Source organism: Erithacus rubecula (genome assembly GCF_903797595.1).
Source record: "Erithacus rubecula genome assembly, chromosome: 17".
NCBI classification, from domain to species: domain Eukaryota; kingdom Metazoa; phylum Chordata; class Aves; order Passeriformes; family Muscicapidae; genus Erithacus; species Erithacus rubecula.
The window spans coordinates 7,952,636-7,974,499 of NC_136669.1; the positions used below are offsets into that span (position 1 = coordinate 7,952,636).

Below are 21,864 nucleotides of genomic sequence, written 5' to 3' on the forward strand. Positions count from 1 at the left end.
CCGTGTCCCCTCAGGTGTGGAGCATGGACAACATGATCTGCACCCAGACCCTGCTGCGCCACCAGGGCAGTGTCACCGCCCTCGCCGTGTCCCGCGGCCGCCTCTTCTCCGGCGCTGTGGACAGCACTGTAAAGGTGAGTTTGCTCAGCCTTCTCCTGCATGGTTTGGGCTCTTCCAGTGCTGGAATTAAGGCATTAAATGAGTTAGGAGGCAGCTAAGGGTTGAGCTCTTACCAGGGAGCAAGTGGCCAGACAAGAGGGCAAAACCTCAAGCTGAGCCAGGGGAGGTTCAGGTTGGACATCAGGAAGAATTTCTTCATGGAAATGGTTTCTAAGGAAGGGGCTGTCCAGGGAGATGTTGGATTCATCCCTGGAGGTGTCCAGGAGATGACTGGAAGTGTCACTCAGAGCTCTGGGATCGGTGACAAGGTAGGGGATCAGTCACAAGTTGGATTTGATGATCTTTGAGGTAATTTCCAACTTTAATGATTCTGGGATTCTTGGAAGCAAAGGGATGGTTCTCCACGGGTGGGAAGTTTCCCTCCTGACAGTGTTGTGGATGCTGGCAGCCCAGAGGGAAGCTCCTGGGGGATGAGGAGAAGCCCACAGTGCTGCTCAGGAGTCACTGCTTGCCATGCTGTTGTCTGTCCACAGGTCTGGACATGCTAATGAGAGCGTCACACAAGTCCTGCACACTGAAAGACCAAAAACTCTCCCCTCCATCGGCCTGTGGGTGACCACACCACTGAAGTGACTGCTGCAGCTCCTCCTGCACCAACCACTGCCTGCTGCTGCTGCCCCTGGGCCAGCTCCCCCGGCCCCAGCTGGCAGCTCTCTGGACAGCTCTGCCCCACGGACACTCCAGATCTGCCCCAGATGTTTGGAAAAGAGGAAGGTGTTCCAGTGCCAGTGCCCTCCTCTGCCTGTGACCCCCAGCTGGGGACACCCCCAGGCTGGGGCTGGGGTGACACTGGGCCTCAGGGCCAGGCCAGTGCCAGGACTGGACAGAGCCTGTCCTGGTGGGCACAGTGGGAGGCTGGGCCCCTGTCCGTGGCAGGACTGAGCTTTGGGCCGTACCCTGGGTGGGCACCTGACCCCTCTCTGTCTCTTGCATTTAATTTTACTGCCAAGGGGCCAGGCCGATCCAGCTGGGAAGAGGTGTTTCCTTGAGTAGCCAGGTACGATTTTTATGCCACAGCTAGTTCTCAAATCAAGTTCCACAAGCCCATTGTTCACCACCCTGTAATAATGGTCTCCACATTAAAGACAAAAAGCCTCTGTTGCATTTTTACTCACATTTTCTACTGTTTTTAAGATTGTAATATAGATTTGATTATTTCTTCATTGACAATAAAAGCAGAAAGAGTTGTTCCTGCCCGGTGTGAGTTATTGCAGGGAGCCAGCAGCCAGCACTGGCCCCATGGGGTGAAAATTGGGATATAGGGTCCAGGCACCTCACTGGGGACAGGTCCCAGCCAGGCCCCAGCACCCCACAGAGGCACCCAGGGGTGCCCTGGGGCCATGCAGCACAAACACCCAGCACACCACGAGGAGGGCTTGGGGACACAAACAGTGGTGGCAGCCCAGCAGGGGTTTTATTTTTTTATTTTTGTTTAAATATTTGTTGCCAGACTTGGTATAGGAGCAAACGTCTTCACAGCACCACGAGCCATCTACAATTCAGAATAGGAAGAATAAAGACGAGTAGAGGTGAAATCTAAGCACAGAAGAGCAGGGAGCAGCACCAAGATGCAGAGCTGGACAGATGGGATACGATACAGAGTCCATAACTTAATCATAAAAAATATATATATGTATATATCCATCATGTAGAACTTTATGGATTTTTTTTAGATACATATTTTTTTTTCTTTTCAACAGATATTTTCAGGCGGGTGATTTATTTATTTTTTTTTTTAATTATTTTTAAAGTCTTTTTTTTGTGTTTTGTTGTTTGTTTGTTTTTTTTTCCAAAAAAAATTTCAAAGTTGTGCCAAACACATCTGGATCAGCGACCACAATGGGAGAGACGGGGGAGACAGGGCAGGGAGGGAGAGGGAAGGAGGGAAGAGACCACTCCACGTCTGGAGAAAAGAAAGGAACAGCAACACTTTTGTTTGGAAACCACAAGCAAAAGATGCATTCATCAGGACTCAAGCGACTGAACCAGACTCCAACTCCAGTTTGTACAGGAATATACAGCGGTGCATCCCGCACCGAGACACGCACCCGCGTGCACACCCAGGCACACCCACACGCACCCAGACACAGACCGACAACAAAAGCCAGAAAAGAAACCAAACCAAACCCCGAAGACACTCCAAAAGAAATGAAACACCTCCAGTGGTTAAGAATTAACAAAAACCTCCATAAAACAAGGCACATCCTTTGAGTTCGTAACGGTGGAAAAAGAAAGACGCGACACTGAATCCCAACGGAAAACCCGACCAGAACCGCTCGCACGTACCTTCCACCCAGAGAAAAGGTAAATATTGTGCTACTCTTAGAATGAGTTTGCCACAAGACACACAGCTTAGTATAATCTAATAGTTTTTCTCAAGCTAAAATCCAGTTTTCTCTTGATTTCTTTTAAACTGCTTTATATATAATTGCTAATATTTTTAAATCTTTTAAATATATATTTGTTAAAGTTTCTTTTTATTATTTTGGGGTTGGGGGAAATCTGCTTTATATCTTTTTTTTTTTTCCCCTCCAATAAATTAATACTTTTTTTTTTTAATAGCTTATCACCGTCCTGCCCCCGGGGCGGGGAGGGGCCGGGCAGGGGCACGTCCCGCTGCCCCCCAAGGCCACCGCCAGCCTTGCCCGCCCCCGCCAACGCCGACCGAGAAAGAAAACAAAGTTTAAAAATCAAAATTAAAAACGGAGCAAAGAAACCCAAGTGCATTTGCCCGCCACCAGCAAACGCCATCGGTGACACGCGGCTGGCAGAGCCACCGCGCCGGGCAGGGCTTGTGCTACATTGGGGTCACAGAGACCCGCGGCGCCGGGGCTGGCAGGGCACTCGGGAGCCCCCCGGAGCCCCGGCCACGCTTCGGTCCGGAGTGTGTTGCTTTGTTTCTTCTGTTGGGTTTTATTTCTGTGGTGGTTTGTTTGTTTGTTTGTGGTTTTTTTTTTGCTTCTGCAAAAGGGAGTCCTGCCGGAGCCGGCGCCAAGTCCGTGAGCACAATCCTGAGGTATCTTCTTCTTTGTGCAAACCCCGAGGGACGGGATGTCCGGGAGAGGACGGCTGTACAAAGGGGACAGGGAGAGGGCGGCGGGGCCGGGGGGTCGTGGATCGTTGTGCCCTTGTGCCCACGTAAGCCCTGAGGTTCTCGGGGCCCTGGCGCCCCTCACTCCAGCATGGCATCCAGCTGGTCTGCCAGGTCGTCGAACATGCTGCCGATGTCGTCCAGGATGCTCACGGTGCTCTTTGACTCCACGGCCGAGCTGGGGAGCGAGAGACGGGTCAGGGCAGTGCACGGGACGGGGACACGGCACAGCTCCCTCCACCCCGTGCACGGCCCTCCTGTCTCTCTGCACTGTGTCCCCAGTGCCATGGCACAGCGTTCTGGCTCCATGTCCCCAGTGTCCTCTCTCCAAGTACAGGCCCCAGGCCACCCACATGCGACACCAGCAAGATGTCCTTCAGTGTCACCTCCCCAGCACGATTCCAACCAGGGTCCCCTGATGCTGTCCAGCACCATCCCACTCCCACCGTGGTCACAGCCGAGTGGACTCACACCCTCCCGGGGCCCCACCACCCCCGCTGCACCCCCTTACTCTGCCGCCTGACTGTCCTCCTGCTTGATCTTCTCCTCCACAGCCTGCAGCGCAGCGGCCAGGGACGCGCTGGTCTCCTCCAGCTTCTGCTGCGCCAGCTCGGGGCCGGCGCTGTCCACGGACGGGCTGGCGATGGTGGAGCGGGGCGGCTTCACGGGCACCTGCTGGGGCTGCGCTCCGGGAGACAGGGGCTTGGCGGGGCTGGAGCAGAGCGAGGGCGGCGTGCTGGAGGGCTTGCCCGCGGGGCTCAGCTGCCGGGCCGGCGACGGGGCGGGCGTGGAGCTGGCGCTCACCGACTGGATGGCGGCGTGGGGCTTGGGGGGCTTGGGCGCCGTGGGGGGCGGCGTGGGCTTGGGGGACACCGGGGGCGGCGTGCCATGGACCCGCTTCACCTCTGTGGAGAGAAGAGAGAGGGGCAGGAGCGCGGCGGGACCGGCTGGGACTCCAGGCGTCCGCCCCGCGGAGCGCCCGTCCCAGGGGGCAAGTGGGGCACCTACCTGGGCTACCGGGGCTTGGGATGGGCACCTTTTTGGGGATGGGCACGGGCGGCCCAGGCATCTTCTGAGGCGGCTGCGTCAGCACAGGCTTGGGGGACACCGGCGGCTTGAAAGGCTTCTTGGGCTCGGCGGGCGGCGGGGCGAACTCGGGACCATCGGGGCGGGCGGCGAGCGGCGGGGTGGGCGGCGGCTCAGCCCCGCTCAGCTCCGAGGCCGGCCGCCGCTTCACGGTGCCGGTGCCGTTCTGGTACACGGCCAGCGTGGCCGGCTCCAGCGCCGCCTCCTTGTCCTTGGCTTTGGGCCGGCGCTTGACGGTATCGGACTCGGTGAGGACAAAGCGGACGCCGTCCTGCTGGCTCTGCCTGGCCCGGATCCGCCGCTTGAGCGTGGCGCTGGCCTCCACCTTGGCCAGGTCCCCGTGGCGGTGCGCTGGGGACAGCCCCTCGCCCGTCTCCCCCCGGGCCGGCCCCAGGGGCCGCGGCCGCTGCTTGATGGTGAGGGTTCCGTCCTCGGCGAAGGGGATGCCGTCGGGGGAGCCGCCGCGTTCCACCCGCAGCCGCTCGCCGGGGCCGTCGGCGGCCGCCTCCGACCGAACGCTGTCGGTGCGCTCGCGGCGGGCGGCTGCCACCAGCCCGGTGACCGGGCCGCTGATGGTCCGGCGCCGGTTCACCACCTCCCCGTCCAGCCCGATGGCCTCCTTATGCTTCACGGTGGCCAGGACGGTGGCCACGCGGGCGCGGTCGGGGCTGCCCGGGGGAGGACCGGGCTGTAGGTAATAACCCTCGGGCGCTTTAGCCGGCGCTGGCCCCGGCCCGGCTGCCACGTGTGGCTTCTGCAGCGCCAGCCCTCGGGCCCCGCCGCCGATGGAGGACATCTCCAGCATGGCCGCGATGCTGCGCACGCTGCCGGCGCTGCCCGTGTCCACGCTGCCGCCCAGGTCGCTCGCCCGCCGCTGCTCCCGGCGGCTCTCGCCCTCCGCGCTCAGGGCTCCCACGGCCGCCTCGCCCTCACCCTCCTTGGGGAAGTCCTCGGCCATGCCGGCGCTGGAGATGGCAGAGCTGGAGCGCTTGGGAGGGGGCGGCGGGGGTCCCTTCTTCTTGGGGCGCACGGCGAAGGACTGGCTGCGGTTGACATTCTTGTCGCCGCCGGCGGGTGCCCGCACCGAGTGGCTGCGGCCCACGCGGCGCTGGACGGTGGCGTAGGGCCCCGCGTCCGGCACCAGCAGCTCGTCCCGCTCCTGCTCGCTGTCGGAGGCTGCGTACCGGTTCAGGCTGTGCGCCCGCTTCTTCGGCCTGCCCGGCTCCTCCTCGCCCTCGCCGGCCGGCGGCAGGCACAGCACGGGCACCGAGACGGGCAGCACGGGCACCCCCGGCGGCGCCGCCTCGCCCTCGGTGGGCTGCGGCAGGACATAGGCGAAGCCGCGGTGCGTGGGCGACTGGGGCAGGGAGCGGGGCGATGCCGGGCGCTCGCCGGGCGGCAGCAGCTGCGGGGTGGGCTTCACCTTGGCGGTGGCGTGAGGAGCCGCCGGGCCTTGCGGGGACGAGGGTCGTGCTTTGCCGGGGGTCTGCGGCGGTGTCAGCTGCCCGGCGGAGGCCGGGAAGGGCTGCCGGGGCTTGCCGGGCACCGGGGGCACGCTGGCGCGCTTCACGGGGTGGCCGTGCCGCGGCGGGCGGCTCTCCTTGGGCGGCGCCGGGGGGCTCTCCCCGGCCCCCTCGGCCAGGTACTCCTGGCTCTTGGAGATGGCGGCGGCGGGGGGGCCCCGCGGGCCGTCCCCCAGCAGCTCCTGCGAGCTGCTCATGAGCCGGGCGCGGCCGCCCAGCCCCGGCGGCGAGCGGTAACCGGGGGCCGCGGGGTTCGCCGCCTTCTCGGGGGGCTCCTCGGGGCCTTCGCCCGTCATGGCCACCTGCAGCTCGCTGCTGAGCTCGCTGTCCTGGAACGTGCTCATCTTGGGCGACTGGCACTCGGGCGGCTCCGGCGGGGGGGACTCGATGGTCAGCACCTCTGGGGACGGCCCCGACGCCTTCCTCTTCAGCGTGCCCGGCTCGTACTTGCCCAGCTCGGCGCGCTGCAGCTCCGCCAGCTTCTTTACCGCCAGCATCAGCTTCTTCTGGTGGCCTGGGGGCGGCACATGCCATCAGTGTCACCGCCGAGGCCGGTGCAGCCAGCGCCGCGCGCGGGGCCTTACCCAGCTTGGTGATGCCGATCTCCTGCAAGTCCTCCCAGGTGATGTCGGTGATGAAGTCGATGTTCTCGTAGCCGTTCTCCACCAGCACCTTGTAGTACTGGGACAGGCCGATCATGGAGAGCCACAGGGCCAGGTTGGCCTGGGATGGGGTGCAGGGCACGGCTCAGCACCAGCTGGCAGCAGGGTCTGGCCTCACCACCCCAGCACCCACGGCACACATTTTGCGAGGGGATCACAGCCCCAGGGGGCTCTCCTTGTCCCTGTGCCCTACAAGCATCCTGGGCTATTCACAGCCCTATTCCCATGGGAAGCCTCTCACTATGCCCAGACGTTGAGGCGGGAGGGATGTCAGGGGACACAGTGCCACATCCACATGGATGACAGCTGGCACCAGCCTGATGCTCCCTGGGGAGCTGTCCAGAGGGAACATGGGCAGCTCTGGGACTATGGAGCCAGCTCCCACCCTTGTCCAGTGCCACCCCACCCTGGAAGGGAGGAGGGGACTCGTTGGATGTGGCTTCTGTCCCCCTGGCCCTGCACAGCCCTCACCGGTTTGTACTCGGGCAGCCATTCGGGGATGTTGAGGTTGTTGATCTCGGAGGCGATCTTCTTCCTGTGCCCCGGCTTGGTGACCCCGATGGCCGTGAGGTCCTGGGGCAGAGAGGGGGGTCAGCGCCGCCCTGCTCCGGCCGTGCCTCCCTCCCACCGCCCCCGGCCCCACCTCCGGCGTCATCCGGCTGATGGTGGTGATGTCGTAGCCGGCGTTGATGAAGTTGGGCGCGTAGAGCTGCAGCTGGAACTTGCAGAGCCACTGGTACACGGTCTCCGAGCTCTGGGGTGAGAGGGACACATGGATGGGGACCCGTCACTCCTGCACGTGTCCCCCAGGCTGTCCCCACCACATGCTCCCCACAGCACCCCGCTCACCTTCCCCTCTGATGGTGGCTCCATTTTCTTCAGCTGGGGCTCGGCGGGGGGCTGGGGGGCGTAGGGGGAGCTGGCCACGCTCTGCGACCGCGACGAACCTGCCGGAGGGGCAGCGGTCAGCGGGGCCGGAGCTGCCCTGGCTCTGGCAGGTGGAAGGGAGAGCCCAGCCCTGCCCTGGGCGGGATGCCACAGCCACACCCGCGGGTTGGCAGGGCCAAGGCAGGCACAGGAGAGTGACATCCACCCTAGCACAGCAGCCCGGAGCACCCCGCGGTGCCCTGGACAGGGTGCTGCTCCTCGGGGAGGGGCAGGCGAGCTGCTGCACCCGGCACAGCCCCGAGCAGTGGGGCTCAGCCAGACCTCTCCTCCAAAACGAATCCCTGGTGCCCAGGCAGCAGCCAGAGGGGTCCCTCTGCTCAAAACTCTCTGGGCCCATTCCTCTGGCCTTGCCACCAGCCAGGCATGCTTAGGCGAGCTGTTCATCCCTTGGTGCCCCCCCTCCAGGGTAAGGAGGGCTGCCCTGAAATTTTAGCTTCATGTTTCTGATCAGGATGAACAAGAAAAGCCTCTTCCCCCCCCACCAGCAACTGCATCTACCGTGTGTGTGTGTGTGTGAGTGTGTGTGTATGCGTGTGTGCATCCTCCTTGGGTGTGCATCCTTCGGGCATCTGCATCCCACTCGCGTGGGCATCCTCCTCACATGTGCATCCCTCTGCCGTGTGCATCTCCCTCACGTCTGCATCCCACTTGCGTCTGCATCGCTCCAGCATGTTTCCCCCTCTCCCTGGCAACGTCTGCGCCCCCTCCCCGCGTGCCCACCCCCCTCCATGTGCGCGCCCCCTCCCCTGAGCGCATCCCCCTCCCCAGGTCTCTCTGCCCGCAGCCCCCTCCCCGCAGCCCGAGCCGCTCCGGGCGTCCCCCCCCGCGCCCACCCCCACGTGTGCATCTCCCGTCTGTCCCCCAATTCCCAGGCACGTGCCACTCCCGTGGCGTGGGCACCCCCGCGGCGTGGCCATGCTCCCCGCAGCCCCCCAGTCGGCGGTGGGGGGGTGGGGACCCCCGCTCGGGTTCCAGCAGGGCTGGCGGGGGGCAAAGGAAAGGGAAGGGGCCGGGGAGCAGCGGTGCCCCCCCTGCCCGCCCCATGCCGCCCCCCGCCCCCCACAGGCCCCCACTAACCGAGGCAGGAGAAGGCCTGGCAGCAGCCGAAAGGCGAGAGAGTCATTTTTTACCCACACGTTTTTCTTCTGGCGACGGGTGCCGTGGCAATAAAAAAAAAGACAAATCCCTGGATCCACGGCACGGCCAGGGCTCCTCCTGCTCCGGCAGCCGGGCGGCCGCAGCACGCACCTGCGGGGATGTCCTGCGCCTTGGCCGGCCCATCGCCCACGGCAGACTCTTGCGCAGAAGCCTTCTGGGAAAGGACCGTTGCCAGCAGCTGAAAAACACCCCGGGAAGGGGGGAGAGCAGCCAGGAGTGAGGCGGGCGGAGGGGGCCGGCGGGCCGGGGGTGCGTGTCACGGATGTCGCGGGTGTCGCCGGTGTCGCGGGTACCGTGGATGCTGCGGGTGCTGCAGGTGCTGCGGGTGCCGCCAGCTCGGGCGAGGGTGGGCAGGGAGGGTTGCAGCAGATTTCGGCAGCAGCGGGGAGAGCGGGAGCCGCGGGAGCAGCAGATGGTGCTTTGCCGGCAGCAGGAGCCCACGGCACCGCCGCACCCCAAATCCAGCCTGGCACACGCCCAGCCCAGGCTGCCGGCACGGGCTGTGGGGTGCCCTGTGCCCACAAGACGGAGCCCCCCTGGCTGGCAGTATGGTGTGGCTCAGGGGCATGGCAGGCAGGGTGCCAGGGGAGGTGGGCTGCCGGGCACTGGGGTTGGTGGGCTGGTGAGTGCCATCACCGGGGAATGGGGCAGCGCCGGGCTCCTGTGCTGGGGTATCAGGGCAGCGTGCAGTGCAATGTGCGGTGCTGGTGGCAGCAGTGCACTGGTGGCAGTGTGCCATGCTGATGGAGCAGCATGTGCAGTGCAGTGCTGTGTGCTGGTGGCAGTGTGCAGTGCAGTGCAGTGCAGTGTTCTGTGCTGGTGGCAGCAGTGCATGGTGGCAGTGTGCCATGCCTTTGGCATTAGTGCATGGTGGCAGTGTGCCATGGTGGTGGCAGCAGTGCATGGTGGCAGTGTGCTGTGCCAGTGGCAGCAGTGCATGGTGCTGGTTGCAGTGTGCCATGCTGGTGGCAGCAGCGTGTGCAGGGCAGGACAGTGCAGAGCACAGTGCAGAAGCCCCTGCAAGTGGCAGCAGACACAGCACAGCAGCCTGGGATGGACCTGTGGAATGTTTTGCAGGGGCTGAGCCCAAGCCCAGGCAGCACTCAGGGGCCAGGTGGAGGGGACACGCTGGTGGCCACTGTCAGTGACAGCGTAGCTGGTGGCACACAAGGTATGGATGAGGCTGCACAGCACTCAGTCAAGCGCCAACCCCAGCTGAGGTCAGGACAGGCAGCAAACGCTGCAGGACTGCAGCCAAGAGCAGCTGGCACGGCCGCCTCGGGGCTCACCTTACCTTGACACCTTCGGAGCCGGCGTGCAGGGCGTGCGCCCCGCTGCCCACGCTCTGCCCGCTCCCCGAGCTGCGCGCAGAGGCCACGCTGCCCGTGCTGCCCAGGCTGCTGCGGTCACCACCTGCACGGAGAGGAGAGGCTGTCAGGGCCCTGAGCCCCGCGGAGAGGGGACACCACGGCCTGGCGGTGCCCCGCGTGCCAGCTCGCCGTACCTGCGAAGGGTTTCCGCAGCACCCAGATCTCCTCGGCGGGGGCGGGCGCGGCCGATCCGCCCTGCGATGGTGACAGGTGGGACGGGCTCATGTCGGCCCCGCGGGACCCTTGGTGGCAGAGCAGAGAGAGCGGCCGTCAGGCGCGGGGCTCTGCGCTCAGGGCGCACGGGGCAGGGGCCACGGCCCCGGGACTGGCACTGCTGCACCAGGGAACAACCCCACAGGGAAGGTGGGGGGGACCCTGGCTGTGTCCGTGCCCAGGGATGCCAGAGCCATCCAAGGGCCTTGTCCCACTCCAAGCTGGCAGAGGTGACATTGACCAGCCCTGGGCCCCCACTGTGCAGAGCATCCCCTCCCTGCTGCCAGGGACAGACCCAGGGTGGGATGTTCCAGTACCCAGGATGGGCCTAGACAAGGGACAGGGATCGTCTTCACGGGACAGGGTGGGGATGGGGATGTGACCCCAGGAAACAAAGAGCAACTCAAGCAGTGGGGAACAGGGTTCCTATCCTACTGTCCCCTGTCCCAGGCAGTGCTGGCCATGTCGCTGCAGCTGCCTACACCCATCTGAGCCATGCAGGGCCAGGTCAGGGTACTGACACCCTGGTGACACACAGGGGGCACAGCAGTGGATGAGAGGACCTAGCCCTCCTCTGGGGCACACCTTCAGAATCACCCCTGGGCCCAGCTCCTCACCAGCTCACTGTGGTGGCCACATCTGCCAGGTCCCACTTGCATCAAGGACACCCAGCTCTGAGCCCAGGGGGGAAAACAGCATCAGATGAGATGGACAACAGGCCTATCAGCAAGGCCAATGCTGCCATGGCCCCACCATGGCTCCACCATTGTCCTGCCACCCTGCCATCAGCATGGGCTACTGCCACCCTGCCACACATCAGTGTGTACCCCACTGCCAACCAGGCCAGTTCTGTTCGTGGAGCTGCTCACTCCAACAGCACCAACCATAGCAGGGAACAGGTGAAACAAGGTGATAAAGTCACTGCACGAGCACAGCAGGGGACAAATGGCCCCACCAAATGAGGCTGGGACATCCCTGAGCTGCACATGCCATGGTTGGTCACATCAAGAGGAACATGGGCTTGTGCAGCTCCATGTGACTCCTCCAGGGGAGAAAGTCCTGGGGAAAAAACTGCTCCTTTGTCCCCAGTGCCAGCACAGACACCCCGTGCTCCCCAACACAACCTCCTTAGCTACTACCATCAGGGCACGTGCAAAGACCCCTGGCCCCAGGCATGGAGGACTGCATCCCTGCAACCGCCCTGCTCCGGGGTGCTGTCGACGCACAGACCTGCAGCATCCATCACCTGCCTGTGATGTGGATGGTCCCCAGGGCTCAGCTGGGCTCTGCCTGTGCTGAGCCAGCCCCAAGAGCATCCCCTGGGAAAGCCCCCAGTGCCACAGCCCCTTCAGCTCTGCATGACCTGCCCAGAGCTGGGCCCTGCAGGGAGGCTCTGCCTGGCCGAGGGTCCCTGTGCGTGTGGCACGGAGCTGTGGCACCGTGCTGCCAGCCCTGCCTGTCACAGGGCTGTGAGTGCTTTGGGGGTGCCCACACACTCAGCCAGGAGCATGGGGACACCGGGGTGGGGAGGGCAGGCTGTGCCCTGGGCACACAGTGGCGCTGGAGTGGGCGTGCAGGGCGGCGATGGCACGAGGGTGCCACCCGTGTGCCCCCCACTGCACTCATGCAGGCGCATGCACACGCTGCATGCACACACACACACACACGCCCTGCAGCCCCCGGTGAGGGGGAGAGGCCGAGCAGAGAGAGAACGACACAGCTTGAAAGGAAAAGAAAGGAAAATCCATGGAGAGCACGAAGCGAGCGGTGAACTACCTTGTCCGTAACGCGGCTCGTCGGCACTGCTAGGGGAGAGCCTGTGATAGCCAAAGGAACTGAAAAGAGTCTGATGGGAATGTGGTGGTGGAGGTGGAGGTGGAGGCAGGGAATGGAACGGATGGGACGAGGCGTCACCGTTTAGCACAGCAGCCCCGTAAGCCGGGAGCGGGATCTTTTGGAAGTGTTGGGGGATTGTTACAGTCTCCCATGAACCTGATAATAAAACATAACAAGAGACAAAATGAAAAGAATCAAAATAATAGAGACACGCTTGGCGCCGCCAAAAAAAAAAAAAAAAAAAAAAAAAAAAAAAAAAAAAAAAAAGGAAAAAAATGAAAGAAAAGAAGGGAGGGGAAAGGGAGCAAATCAAAAAAGCGACTAATTGGGATGTGGAGAAGCCAGAACCGAGACCCAACCGATGCGGAGCCGAGGCGAGGAGCAGCAGCAGGAGCTCAGCACACACAGCCCGGCGCAGGGTACGGACACACGGACACGGACACTGCCACAGCCCCATGCGGCAGCTCCTGGGCGTGTCCCAGCCAGACTGCGGCTCCTCCTCCCCAGAGCCCCCCCGGGGCAGTGGGGCTGCAGGCAGAGCTGGGCTGGGGCCGCAGCACCGGCACCCCCATGTGCAGCTGGCTGAGCCATGGCACAGAGCCTGCACCCCACACTGCTGCCCCAGCGAGCCAACGGAGCTACAGGTGGCTAACATTGCTGTGGGCCAGGAGCCTCGGAGCACTGCTCAGGACAAATGGAGCACTGCTCAGGAGCCATGGAGCACTGCCCAGGAGCCATGGATGGCATCTCTGGTACACAACCCATACCCAGAGGGTGGCTCTGCCCCTGCCTGTCCAGCACCCAGCGCGTCCAGGGCTACTGTGGATTGCCTGGCAGCCACTTGTGCTGCCACGCCGTTGAGATGTTTTTCAAGCCACCATTCCCTGTCTGTGTCCCCACAGTGTGGCTGCCCCAGGAGCTGCTCCCAGGGGTGGGGTGAGATGGTTGATGTGAAGCCTTTCAGTGCTGCCTGCGGAGGTATCAGCCTCATTGGGACACTCTTGGCAGAGGGCACAGCCCAGGGCTGCACACCCCACCAGGAGCCTAAAGGGGTGACAGTGGGAATGGGAATGGGGATGTGGATGGGGACAGGCAGCCACAGGACAGGGGCACAGGGGCCGATCCCTGAGATGGCCCCTGGCTGCAAAGACGGTCTCTGCATGGCAGCATCACCTCCCTGGCACTGGTGCCCAGCCCCTGCACAGACCCTAAGCACCAGCTTCTGCAACCCCACTGCTCTGCCCATCCCTCCAAATCTCAGTGACATGCCTGGGTCTCCTCATGCACCAACCTCCAGGCACCTCAAACACTGACCCTCGAACACCCCAGGGCTGCCATCCCCAGAGCACCACACAGGCACCGACCCCAGAGACACAACGGGAACACAGATCCTGCACACTCGATGGGAACATTGACCCCACAGGCACAATGAGGACACTGACCCCACACACGTGCAGGCACTGTCCCCATGCACACAGCAGGGACACCAACCCCACATGCATGAAGGGCATCGCCCTGCTCTGTCCTCACCGCTGCACCCCCCAACACCCGGTCCCCCCCAAACCAAGCCGGGGCTCCCCAGGGCTGGGGTGCAGGGGGGATTATTTGCCTGTTCGTTTGCTTATGGCCTCCACCAGGCTGGAGGGGAAGTATCCCACGCGGTCGTTGCCGGTGCGGTTGTCGTGGATGCAGCCCTTCCAGCGCCCGTCCGCGTGCTGCTCCAGCACCTGCGGGAGCGGCCGGGTCAGGGGCCGGGCCAGGGGCCAGCGCTGACACCGGGGGTGTCCCCGGCCCCCCCGGCCACACTCACTGTGATCACATCCCGCTTTCACGTTGAGGCTGGTCAGGTCGTAGTTGTTGCAATAGTCCTTGACAGCCCGGACCTGCAGAGCTGCAGAGGCGTCTGTGGGGCAGAGCGGGAGCGTCACCAGCCGCTCACCCCACGGGGGGTTGGCACCCCCAGCCCGGCATCCCTCGTGCCAGCACGGCCACTCTGTGCCCCCCAACCCCCTACCCCGCAGCATCTGCTTGATCTCCTTGCTGGCCTGGCTGGTGGTGAACTGGTTGACGATGTCCAGAGCCGTCTGGTTGTAGGTGTTCCTGACGTGGGCATTGATCCCGCTCTGCAATGGCACCGAGAGGGATTGGGAGGAGGCTGCTCCCCATCCTGCCACCCCTGGGACTCCTTAGGCCACCAGGAGACCAGCAGATGGAGGGCACAGCTCTCAGACCTTCATGTGTATCCCCCTTTGTGACCCTCACCCCTTGTGTCCACCAGGACCCTCTGCTCTGCTCTGCTCTGCTCTGTGAGAGCTGCTCAAGCTGCTCTGAGTCCCCAGCCGTGGGGTCACCCCTTCCCACAGCCCCTGGCTAGGTTGGGGGTGCCTGGGGGCATCTGGGGGTGCCGAGGGGGGCCCTTACATCCAGCAGCAGCCGCACCACATCGGTTTGCCGCAGAGAGCGGCCTCGTGCCAGCGCCGTTGCCCGCCTTGGTCTGCCGGTTGATGTCGATGCCAGCCTGCAGCAGGAGCCTGCGGGGGGACAGGGGGGTCCAGCGGGGCACAGGGGGGTGCTGGCAGCGCCCCCCTGCCGCGGCACCCACCGGATGATGTCGATGTGGCCGTTCTTGGCGGCCAGGTGCAGGGGGCTGGTGCCGTTGGGGTCGGTGGTGTCCCCCGGTTTGGGCTCCAGCAGTGCCGCGCACATGTTGCTGTTCAGGAGCAGTTGCACCACCTGGCTCAGCAAACACAGACGGAGCAGGGCTGCAAGGGCGGCTCCCCGGCCCCCTCCTCCCCTCCTGCCAGCGGTGTTGGCACCACACATCCCCAGCGCTGGCCATCCCTGTGCCCCTCCAGCTGCTCCAGCACCCCTGGGACCTCACAGGGCCCCTGTCCCCTCCCAGTGCTCCTCTGGGGACACCCAGCCCCGAGAGAACTTACCCCGACCCGGCCAAACTCGCACGCCAGGTCCAGGGGCGTCTTCCCCGAGTTGTCCATGATGCAGGGGTTGGACTGGTGCTGCAGGAGCATCTCCGACTGGGGACAAGCAAGACCCCGACGCGGTGAGGGCAGGGGTGGACGGTGGCACTGCCCCCCGCCAGCCCCGTGCCTCTCCGTACCACGTCGTAGTGGCCGTGCTGTGCCGCCAGGTGCAGGGGGATCTGGCCCTCATCCGAAGGGATGTTCACAGAGGGAACCTGCCTTCAGCACCATTTTCATGGGCTCCTTCTTGCCCTGCCAAGCCGCGTAGTGCAGGGGCCGCATGCCTGCAGGGGCAAGAAGCCATGAATGAGCTTTCTGTGTGCCTGGAGGGGGTTACAGGGCAGGGCAAGGAGCTGGGGACTCGCCTTTATTGTCCTTGATGTCCACGGCAGCCTGTGCCTCCAGCAGCAGCGAGATGAGCTCTGTGTTGCCGTTAAGCGCCGCATGGTGCAGAGCCGAGAACCTGGGGACAGGGGTGGTGTCAGGGGCCACAGTCCCCTCCACAGCCCTGCCACCCCTGCCCGGCACCACGGCCTCGAACCTGCACCTCTGCAGCACCCTGGGGCATCTCTCTGCCCTCCATGTGTGCATGTCCCTGGGAAAGACACCCCACATCCCTCTGTGGGCTTTTGGGGCAAGAATGGGAATGCTGAGAGCCCACTGGTGTGGAGGGGGTGAGCAGGGGTGTCCCACTGAGGGTTGGGGTGCCGGGCAGCCCCCTCCCCACTGACCCACTTCCCCCAGGCTGGCCCCAGCAGCGCAGCCGTGCGCACAGATGGCAGCGCTGCCCTTGCCCAGTGCCGGGGCTGCCTGTGGGGTGGGGAAAGCCCCCGGCCCCGCACCCGCTCTGCTCTCACAGCTCCCGGAGCTGGAGGCTCCCGCCTGGGAAGCAGGCCAGGAGCTGACCTACTTGTGCTCCCGGCAGCGGCTTCCTCCGTGCGACTGCGCTGGCACCCATTGCATTGCTGCTCCGGTCCCTGGCCCTACACAGCGTCCCCATCCCGTCCCCGGGGCCACCCCGGTGTCACCGGAGCATGGAGCGGGCTGTGCAGCCCCCAGGACCCTGTGAGGCTGGCCGAGGGGCAGGTGTGGAGTAACAATCCCCCTGTCCCTGAGGGGGGGACGCGTCCCCGTGGGGAGCGCTGCAGCCGCCGCGTCCCCCGGAGCTGCCGCCTGCCGTCCCCGGCGGGGAGCGGCGATGCGAGCAGACAGCCGGCACAGGAGCCGATCCCCAGCGTCTGCCTGAGAAAATGTCAACATCTTCCGCTCCAGCGCCCCGCTCAAATCCGCTCAAGATGGTGCAACTCGCAGCCTGCCCCAGGGCTGCCTCGGGCCTCCCCTCGGGCTCCTCATGGCCCAGCTGGGCACCTCGGCCACGAGCAGGGCACTGGTCCTGGGGCCAGCACAGGGGACACCAGCACGGTGCTCAGTCACAGCACCCCCAGCCAGCAGCGAGCCAGCACTGCAGGGATGGGGAAACTGAGGCACGGGACTGGCTGAGCTCTCACAGAGCAGAGCTCACCCTGGCTGCAGCCCTGGGCTGCCCTGTGCCTTCCCGGGGATCCTTCCCAGGAGCAGTGCTGGAGGCTGGAGGCTGCTCACCTTTTGCCCCTGCAGCCCCTGAGCCTTCCAGAAGCAGGATACGAGCAGGGCCCTGCCTGCAGCTCCCCGGCCCTGCTGGGATGTTCAGCTCTCCTGTGACCTGCTGGCTCTGCAGAGCACCAGGTGGCCCCTGGGCTGATGTCCCCTTGCACAGCAATGAGCTGGCAGGTACCAGGGGATGCCCACTGCCACCACCCTGGTGACAAGGATGAGGAGAGCCTGCTGTGGCCATCTGTCCCCAGGGCACTTTCTCATTCCTGACCAACTGCCTGCTCTCTCTCTGGCATTTCCCTGGCCACAGCAGAGCCATCCCCAGGGGACAAGTGGCACCGTGCTGCTGTCCTGCTCAAGCAGGATCACGGGGCAGGGGGAGCTGGGGACAGCCCCACAAGCAGCACTCCCACAGCAGCCCCCCCGCCTCCCTGCAGCCTCATTAGTGTGATTAGCAGGGGTGATCTGCGGCCCCTTTTCGACACTGGATGCATGTGGAGCTGGCACCTGGCAGGGTCACGGCTCTCCCAGGGAGACCCACAGGGCTGATCCCTGCCCAGCTCCCAGGGAGCCCCACAGGGCTGGCAAAAGTGTGCTGAGATGTGGGGCACAGCCCTGCCTCCTCTGTGTCCATGGCTGCTCCAGGCCAGCACCAGCTCTGGGTGCGGGCAGGGTTTAGCCACGTGGGCTAATGGGGGCCAGAGCTCTGGCACTGGAGCTGGCAGCTCAGAGAGCCTGGCATTCCCAGCCAGACACACAGCATGTGCACCCCCTGCTCACAGCACCCTGACACACACCCCACAGCATCCACACAGCATGTGCACCCCCTGCTCACAGCACCCTGACCCCACAGCACCCACACAGCATGTGCACCCCCTGCTCACAGCACTCTGACATGCACCCCACAGCACCCACACAGCATGTGCACCCCCTGCTCACAGCACCCTGACACACACCCCACAGCACCCACACAGCATGTGCACCCCCTGCTCACAGCACCCCTGCCCCACAGCACCCATACCCAGGCTTGGGGCTCCCACTCACCCGTCGGTGTCCTGGAAGTTGACATTGACTCTCTTTGCCGATCCAAGGAGCTCTGGAAGGGAGGGAAGGGGACAGGGTGTTAGAGGAAGTGGCTGGGGCAGGGACACAGGGTGCACTGGGGAGGTGATGTGGTGGCAGCTCCAAGTTTCCCTACCCACCAAGGATGGGGCTCCTGCAGCCCACAGCTGCTGCCTGAACCTGCAGGCAGCAGGTTCAGGGTGGGGGTCCCTGCTGAAAGTGGCAGAGCCATGGGGCCCCTCCTGGCACCAGGTTCTGCCCATTCTCCCCTGGCTTTGAAACGGCTCCATGGAGTCCCACCAGGCAGAGCTCAGCACGTTCCCTGCACCCCAGCCCCCCCCCAGCACTGCCCTCCCCACGCTTCTGGGAAATTAAACCACGCTGGGTCAAATCCAATTAGCCAGCACGAGGAAGGATGGCGCCAGATTTACATAAGATTTACCCGAAAATGCCACTCAGGCTTTCCAGTGAGCTGCTCTTCCACAGCGGGAGACGGAGCAGGAGAAGGAAGAGGAGGGTGGGAGCAGAACTCAGGAGGATGGGCAGAGCCTGAGTGGGGAACCCACACAACAACCCCTGAGCCCAACACAGTGAGCATAGCTCCAGCAGGGCCCTGAGTCCTTGGGGAGAGGACCCAAAGGCTCATGGCCTGGCAGGGAGAATGGGCAAAGTCACTCAAAGCCAGGGACAAACTCTTGTTGGGAGAAGTGGCTGAGAGAGCTGCTTCAGGCAGGGAAGGGGAATGTGGGGCAGAGACTCCCTGCATACCTTGGCCTTGCTCTCTCACCCCTCTACCACGTCCCCTTGTCAGTGTCCCTGTGTTTATAGAGATACTGGACACAAGGGCTGTGCCACAGCCCAGGAGCAGCAGGAAGGGCGGCTGTGTCCAGCCCTGACCCTCAAGCCTGGGGAGTTGTGCCAGGCTGAGCCAGTCCTGCCCAGGCCAGGCAGCACAGATTGGCCAGGAGTGGCCAGGACAGAAGCTCTGGCACCCAGCACTGGCTCCCTCCTGCATGCCAGGGCTGCCAATTGTCTGAGCTGCCAGGACATTTGCTAATGCTGACACAGCCCCGTGTGACAGGTGAGAACTGCAGAGGACAGGCTCTGTCAGCCACAAGCAACCACCTGCAGCCCCAGGTCCCCAGTCTCTCCTCCCAGGTGCAGTGCCTCGTGTGGGATCAGAAGGGGCACTGGGAGAGATTGGGGACACCATGGGGTCCCCAGGGTGTAGGGAGGGACAGGAACAGCACAGAAACCCCCAAACCCCATCCTGCCATAGCATCCCATGTTCCCCTGGGAAGAACTGGACATTGCTGGTGGGCAGAGCCCCTGTGACACCGGCACTGACCCAGTCCCCGCCAGCCCCGTGCTGCTGCCAGCGTCCCCAACAAAGGTTCCATTCAGCTGCGGTGGAGAGGAGCCCAGCGCCGCTTCCGCCGCCGCCCCGTGCCAAGATCCAGCTCCCAGGAGAAGGGGCAGAGCTTTGCCCCCAGGGATGCAAAGGGCCAGGGGACAAAGGGAGCCGGTGGGCGCAGGAGCGGCGCCGTGCCCGGCTCTGGCTGAGCTCTCCAGCCCCCGAGCTGGGCCCTGCTCCGGCTGGTGGCTCCTTGCAGATGGACAGACCTGTCAGCAGCTCTGCAGTGCCTGACCTTTCCCTACGGCTTGGTCACAGTGAGGGGCTGGATGGGCAATGCCCAGGAATCAGGGTGCAGTGGTGATGCTGTTGGTGATCCCAGGTACATGTCACCCCTCGGCATCCATCACCCCAACACACCACAGCGGCAATTTTTCCTCCCTGCACCTGCAGGAGAGGCTGCGGCTGCCAAAATCTGTTTAGCACTTCCATCACTGCCCGTGCCAAGTGCTTAGTCAGTGACTTCCAGCCATGCAGTGGTTTGACTTTCCTTAAAGCTCTGGAAGTGGCCGTCAGCATGCCGAAGGCTGCTGGGGCATGCAGCCCAACTGGGGTCTCAGAAAAACCCCAGTTCCCAGAGCAGGAGAGAAAGATGGGTGCCCTGGTCACCAGGTCCACAGTGTTATTTGCAGCCTGTCTGGGGGCAACAAGAGCCGGGAGAGCTCATTAATGGCTGGGAAGTACAAGGAAAACTCTTCTACTAATGAGGGAGAGAGAAAGGATTTTGAGTGCTTCCAATTAAAGATATCGGCTACAAAAGGACATGGGCATAGTGGGGAGGAGAGCAGAGCTTCTTCATGGCCAGCAGGCACCCAATGTGTTCCTGGCTGTCCTCTCTGCTGGGATCACTGGAGGGTGATTCAGATGCCATCAGGAAGGTGGCTCACAACCTGAGCCCCACCACCATCTTTGGGACACCCCAATGTCGCCTCTTGGCTCCCCATGGGCTGCTCAGGTGGTGGTTGTGCCATCACAGGGCTCCCTGGTGTCTCATGGGCCAGCTCTGCACAGCTCTCTGAACAGTTTGCACCCCACAAACACCTTGGGACAGAACCACAATGGCAGCCTCAGGAAAGAGGGCCACGTGTAGGACCTGGCACCATCGGGGTCTTGGCTGTCACCCGTGGCTCTGGTGTGCACCAGGATCTGCAGCATCTGCCATCGACACCAGTTACAAACAGCGCCTGCCAGAGTAAACAGCGCCGCGGGGAGCGGCCCTGCCTCTGCTCCAGAGATGCCTTCCCTTAAACACGGCGAGTGCAGGAGCTGAATGCACGCCTGGGTTGAGCCTGGCGCTGCGTGCGCAGAGCTCCTCGCCGGCCCCGCCACGCGCTGGCCCCGCGGCCCCGGCGGGCAGAGCACGAGCCACTGGCACGTGCAGGGCCTGGGCACGGGGACCCTGCTCTGCCCCACCCCAGGGGCTGGTGACACGGCAACTCGGCTCCTGGCACTGTGCTTTGGGCATCCTGGAGTGCGCCATGAGGAGATCCCCGTGCCCAAACAGCTCTGGGCACTGCAATGCCATGTGGACACCCACATGCCCAAGCAGGAATGCCAGTACATGCCATGGGGAGACCACTGCGCCCATCACTGCTGCAGGTATCCCAGAACACGCTGCATGCAGACAGCTGTGCCCATGGCATACACCCCATGGCTGGTATATGCCATGATGGGACCCCAGCACAGCTCAGGGCACCCCAATCCACGCTGCAGTGAAATCCCTGTGCCTGGCTGCCCCATCCCTTCCCTGCACACGTGTCCAAGGCCCTGGCCCCACATGGTGGGACTCCTCAGGGGGCTCCTCTCCCTTCCCAGCACCCCGTGACGTGCTGATGCACCAGCCCCTGCGTCTGCAGCCAGCGCAGCGCCGGCAGCAATCGATGCCCGGCCGGGCGCGGGGGGCTCCTGGCCAAGCCCCGCTGACGAAGCACATCCCACCCAGCTCCCCCCCGGCAGGGAGGCAGGCGGCTGCCTCAAGCAGATGGCTCCAGCCTCCGCTAAATCAACATCTCCTTAATGAGGGGAAAGCATTGCTGCCCCCTCTCAGCATGGCGGCAGTGGATGAGCCAGGAGAACCACCCCAAAATCCTTCTCTCCACCCCTTCCATCACCCCTCTGCAGTGATCCCACTCCCCTCCAGCCCCGTTCCTGCTGCTTCCCCGCTCCTCAGCTCACGTGGGCAGTCAGATGCCTGCGTGTGCCCCCTCCATCCCCCCCCAAAACACAACAGGACCCCACAAGCAGTGAATATCCACAGGGAAGACATTCAAGACAAGCGCCTATTTCAGAGACAGGGGGGAGGATCCCGCAGCGGCATCGCTGGGAGCTGCCGGATAAAGGAAGCATCCAAAATAGCTGCTCTTAATTATATCCCTGCTAACGAGCGCCACGAAAACAACGGGCACTGCACGAGGAGCCCGGGCATGGGGGCGTCTGATTCCTCGCTGCGAGGATGGGGTCCCCACAGCGACATGTGGGAGCCCCACTGAGGCAGCCACAGCAGCCCAGCTGAGACTGGTGATGGCGGTGACACCGGGGAGCTGGTCCTGACAGGGAAAAGCTTGTACTCCTGCAGCCAAGGTCGTGTCAGGCGCTGAGGCCGGCGCGATGTTCAGATGCTAATGAAGCCGTTATCATCTTCCGATCGATCCGGACTGTATAAATAATGCACCGGGAAGCTCATTGTACAGGGAAAGGGATTGCCTGGGGCTAAGAGGTGGCTGGGATGGGATGGAGCTGTTGCAGAG

At 63.5% G+C, this 21,864-nt stretch overlaps 2 protein-coding genes across 6 annotated transcripts in view; one reads left to right on the top strand and one right to left on the bottom strand.

Moving 5' to 3' along the window:
• Positions 1-1,367, top strand: part of TRAF7 (TNF receptor associated factor 7) — a 28,547-nt gene extending 27,180 nt beyond the window's left edge. For 3 of the 5 annotated variants that reach the window (XM_079321187.1, XM_079321188.1, XM_079321189.1), the window contains 2 exons: positions 15-134; positions 654-1,367. In XM_079321187.1, the coding sequence (XP_079177313.1) occupies positions 15-134; positions 654-668 (135 nt within the window). In that variant the 3' untranslated portion in view covers positions 669-1,367. The remainder of the gene's footprint in view (positions 1-14; positions 135-653) is intronic. The other 2 variants (XR_013776260.1, XR_013776261.1) reach the window with 1 other exon arrangement.
• A 134-nt stretch (positions 1,368-1,501) lies between these two features.
• The window catches only part of CASKIN1 (CASK interacting protein 1), a 29,967-nt gene continuing 9,604 nt past the window's right edge, over positions 1,502-21,864 (bottom strand). The window contains 24 exon segments of the mRNA XM_079321190.1: positions 1,502-3,449; positions 3,783-4,176; positions 4,280-6,394; positions 6,465-6,603; positions 7,014-7,115; positions 7,186-7,296; positions 7,392-7,489; positions 8,739-8,826; positions 9,943-10,061; positions 10,153-10,260; positions 12,008-12,223; positions 13,677-13,794; positions 13,878-13,890; positions 13,892-13,970; positions 14,082-14,190; positions 14,489-14,517; positions 14,520-14,538; positions 14,541-14,598; positions 14,670-14,800; positions 15,007-15,102; positions 15,186-15,257; positions 15,259-15,332; positions 15,414-15,511; positions 17,686-17,737. Of these exon segments, the coding sequence (XP_079177316.1) occupies positions 3,353-3,449; positions 3,783-4,176; positions 4,280-6,394; positions 6,465-6,603; positions 7,014-7,115; positions 7,186-7,296; positions 7,392-7,489; positions 8,739-8,826; positions 9,943-10,061; positions 10,153-10,260; positions 12,008-12,223; positions 13,677-13,794; positions 13,878-13,890; positions 13,892-13,970; positions 14,082-14,190; positions 14,489-14,517; positions 14,520-14,538; positions 14,541-14,598; positions 14,670-14,800; positions 15,007-15,102; positions 15,186-15,257; positions 15,259-15,332; positions 15,414-15,511; positions 17,686-17,737 (4,535 nt within the window). The 3' untranslated portion in view covers positions 1,502-3,352.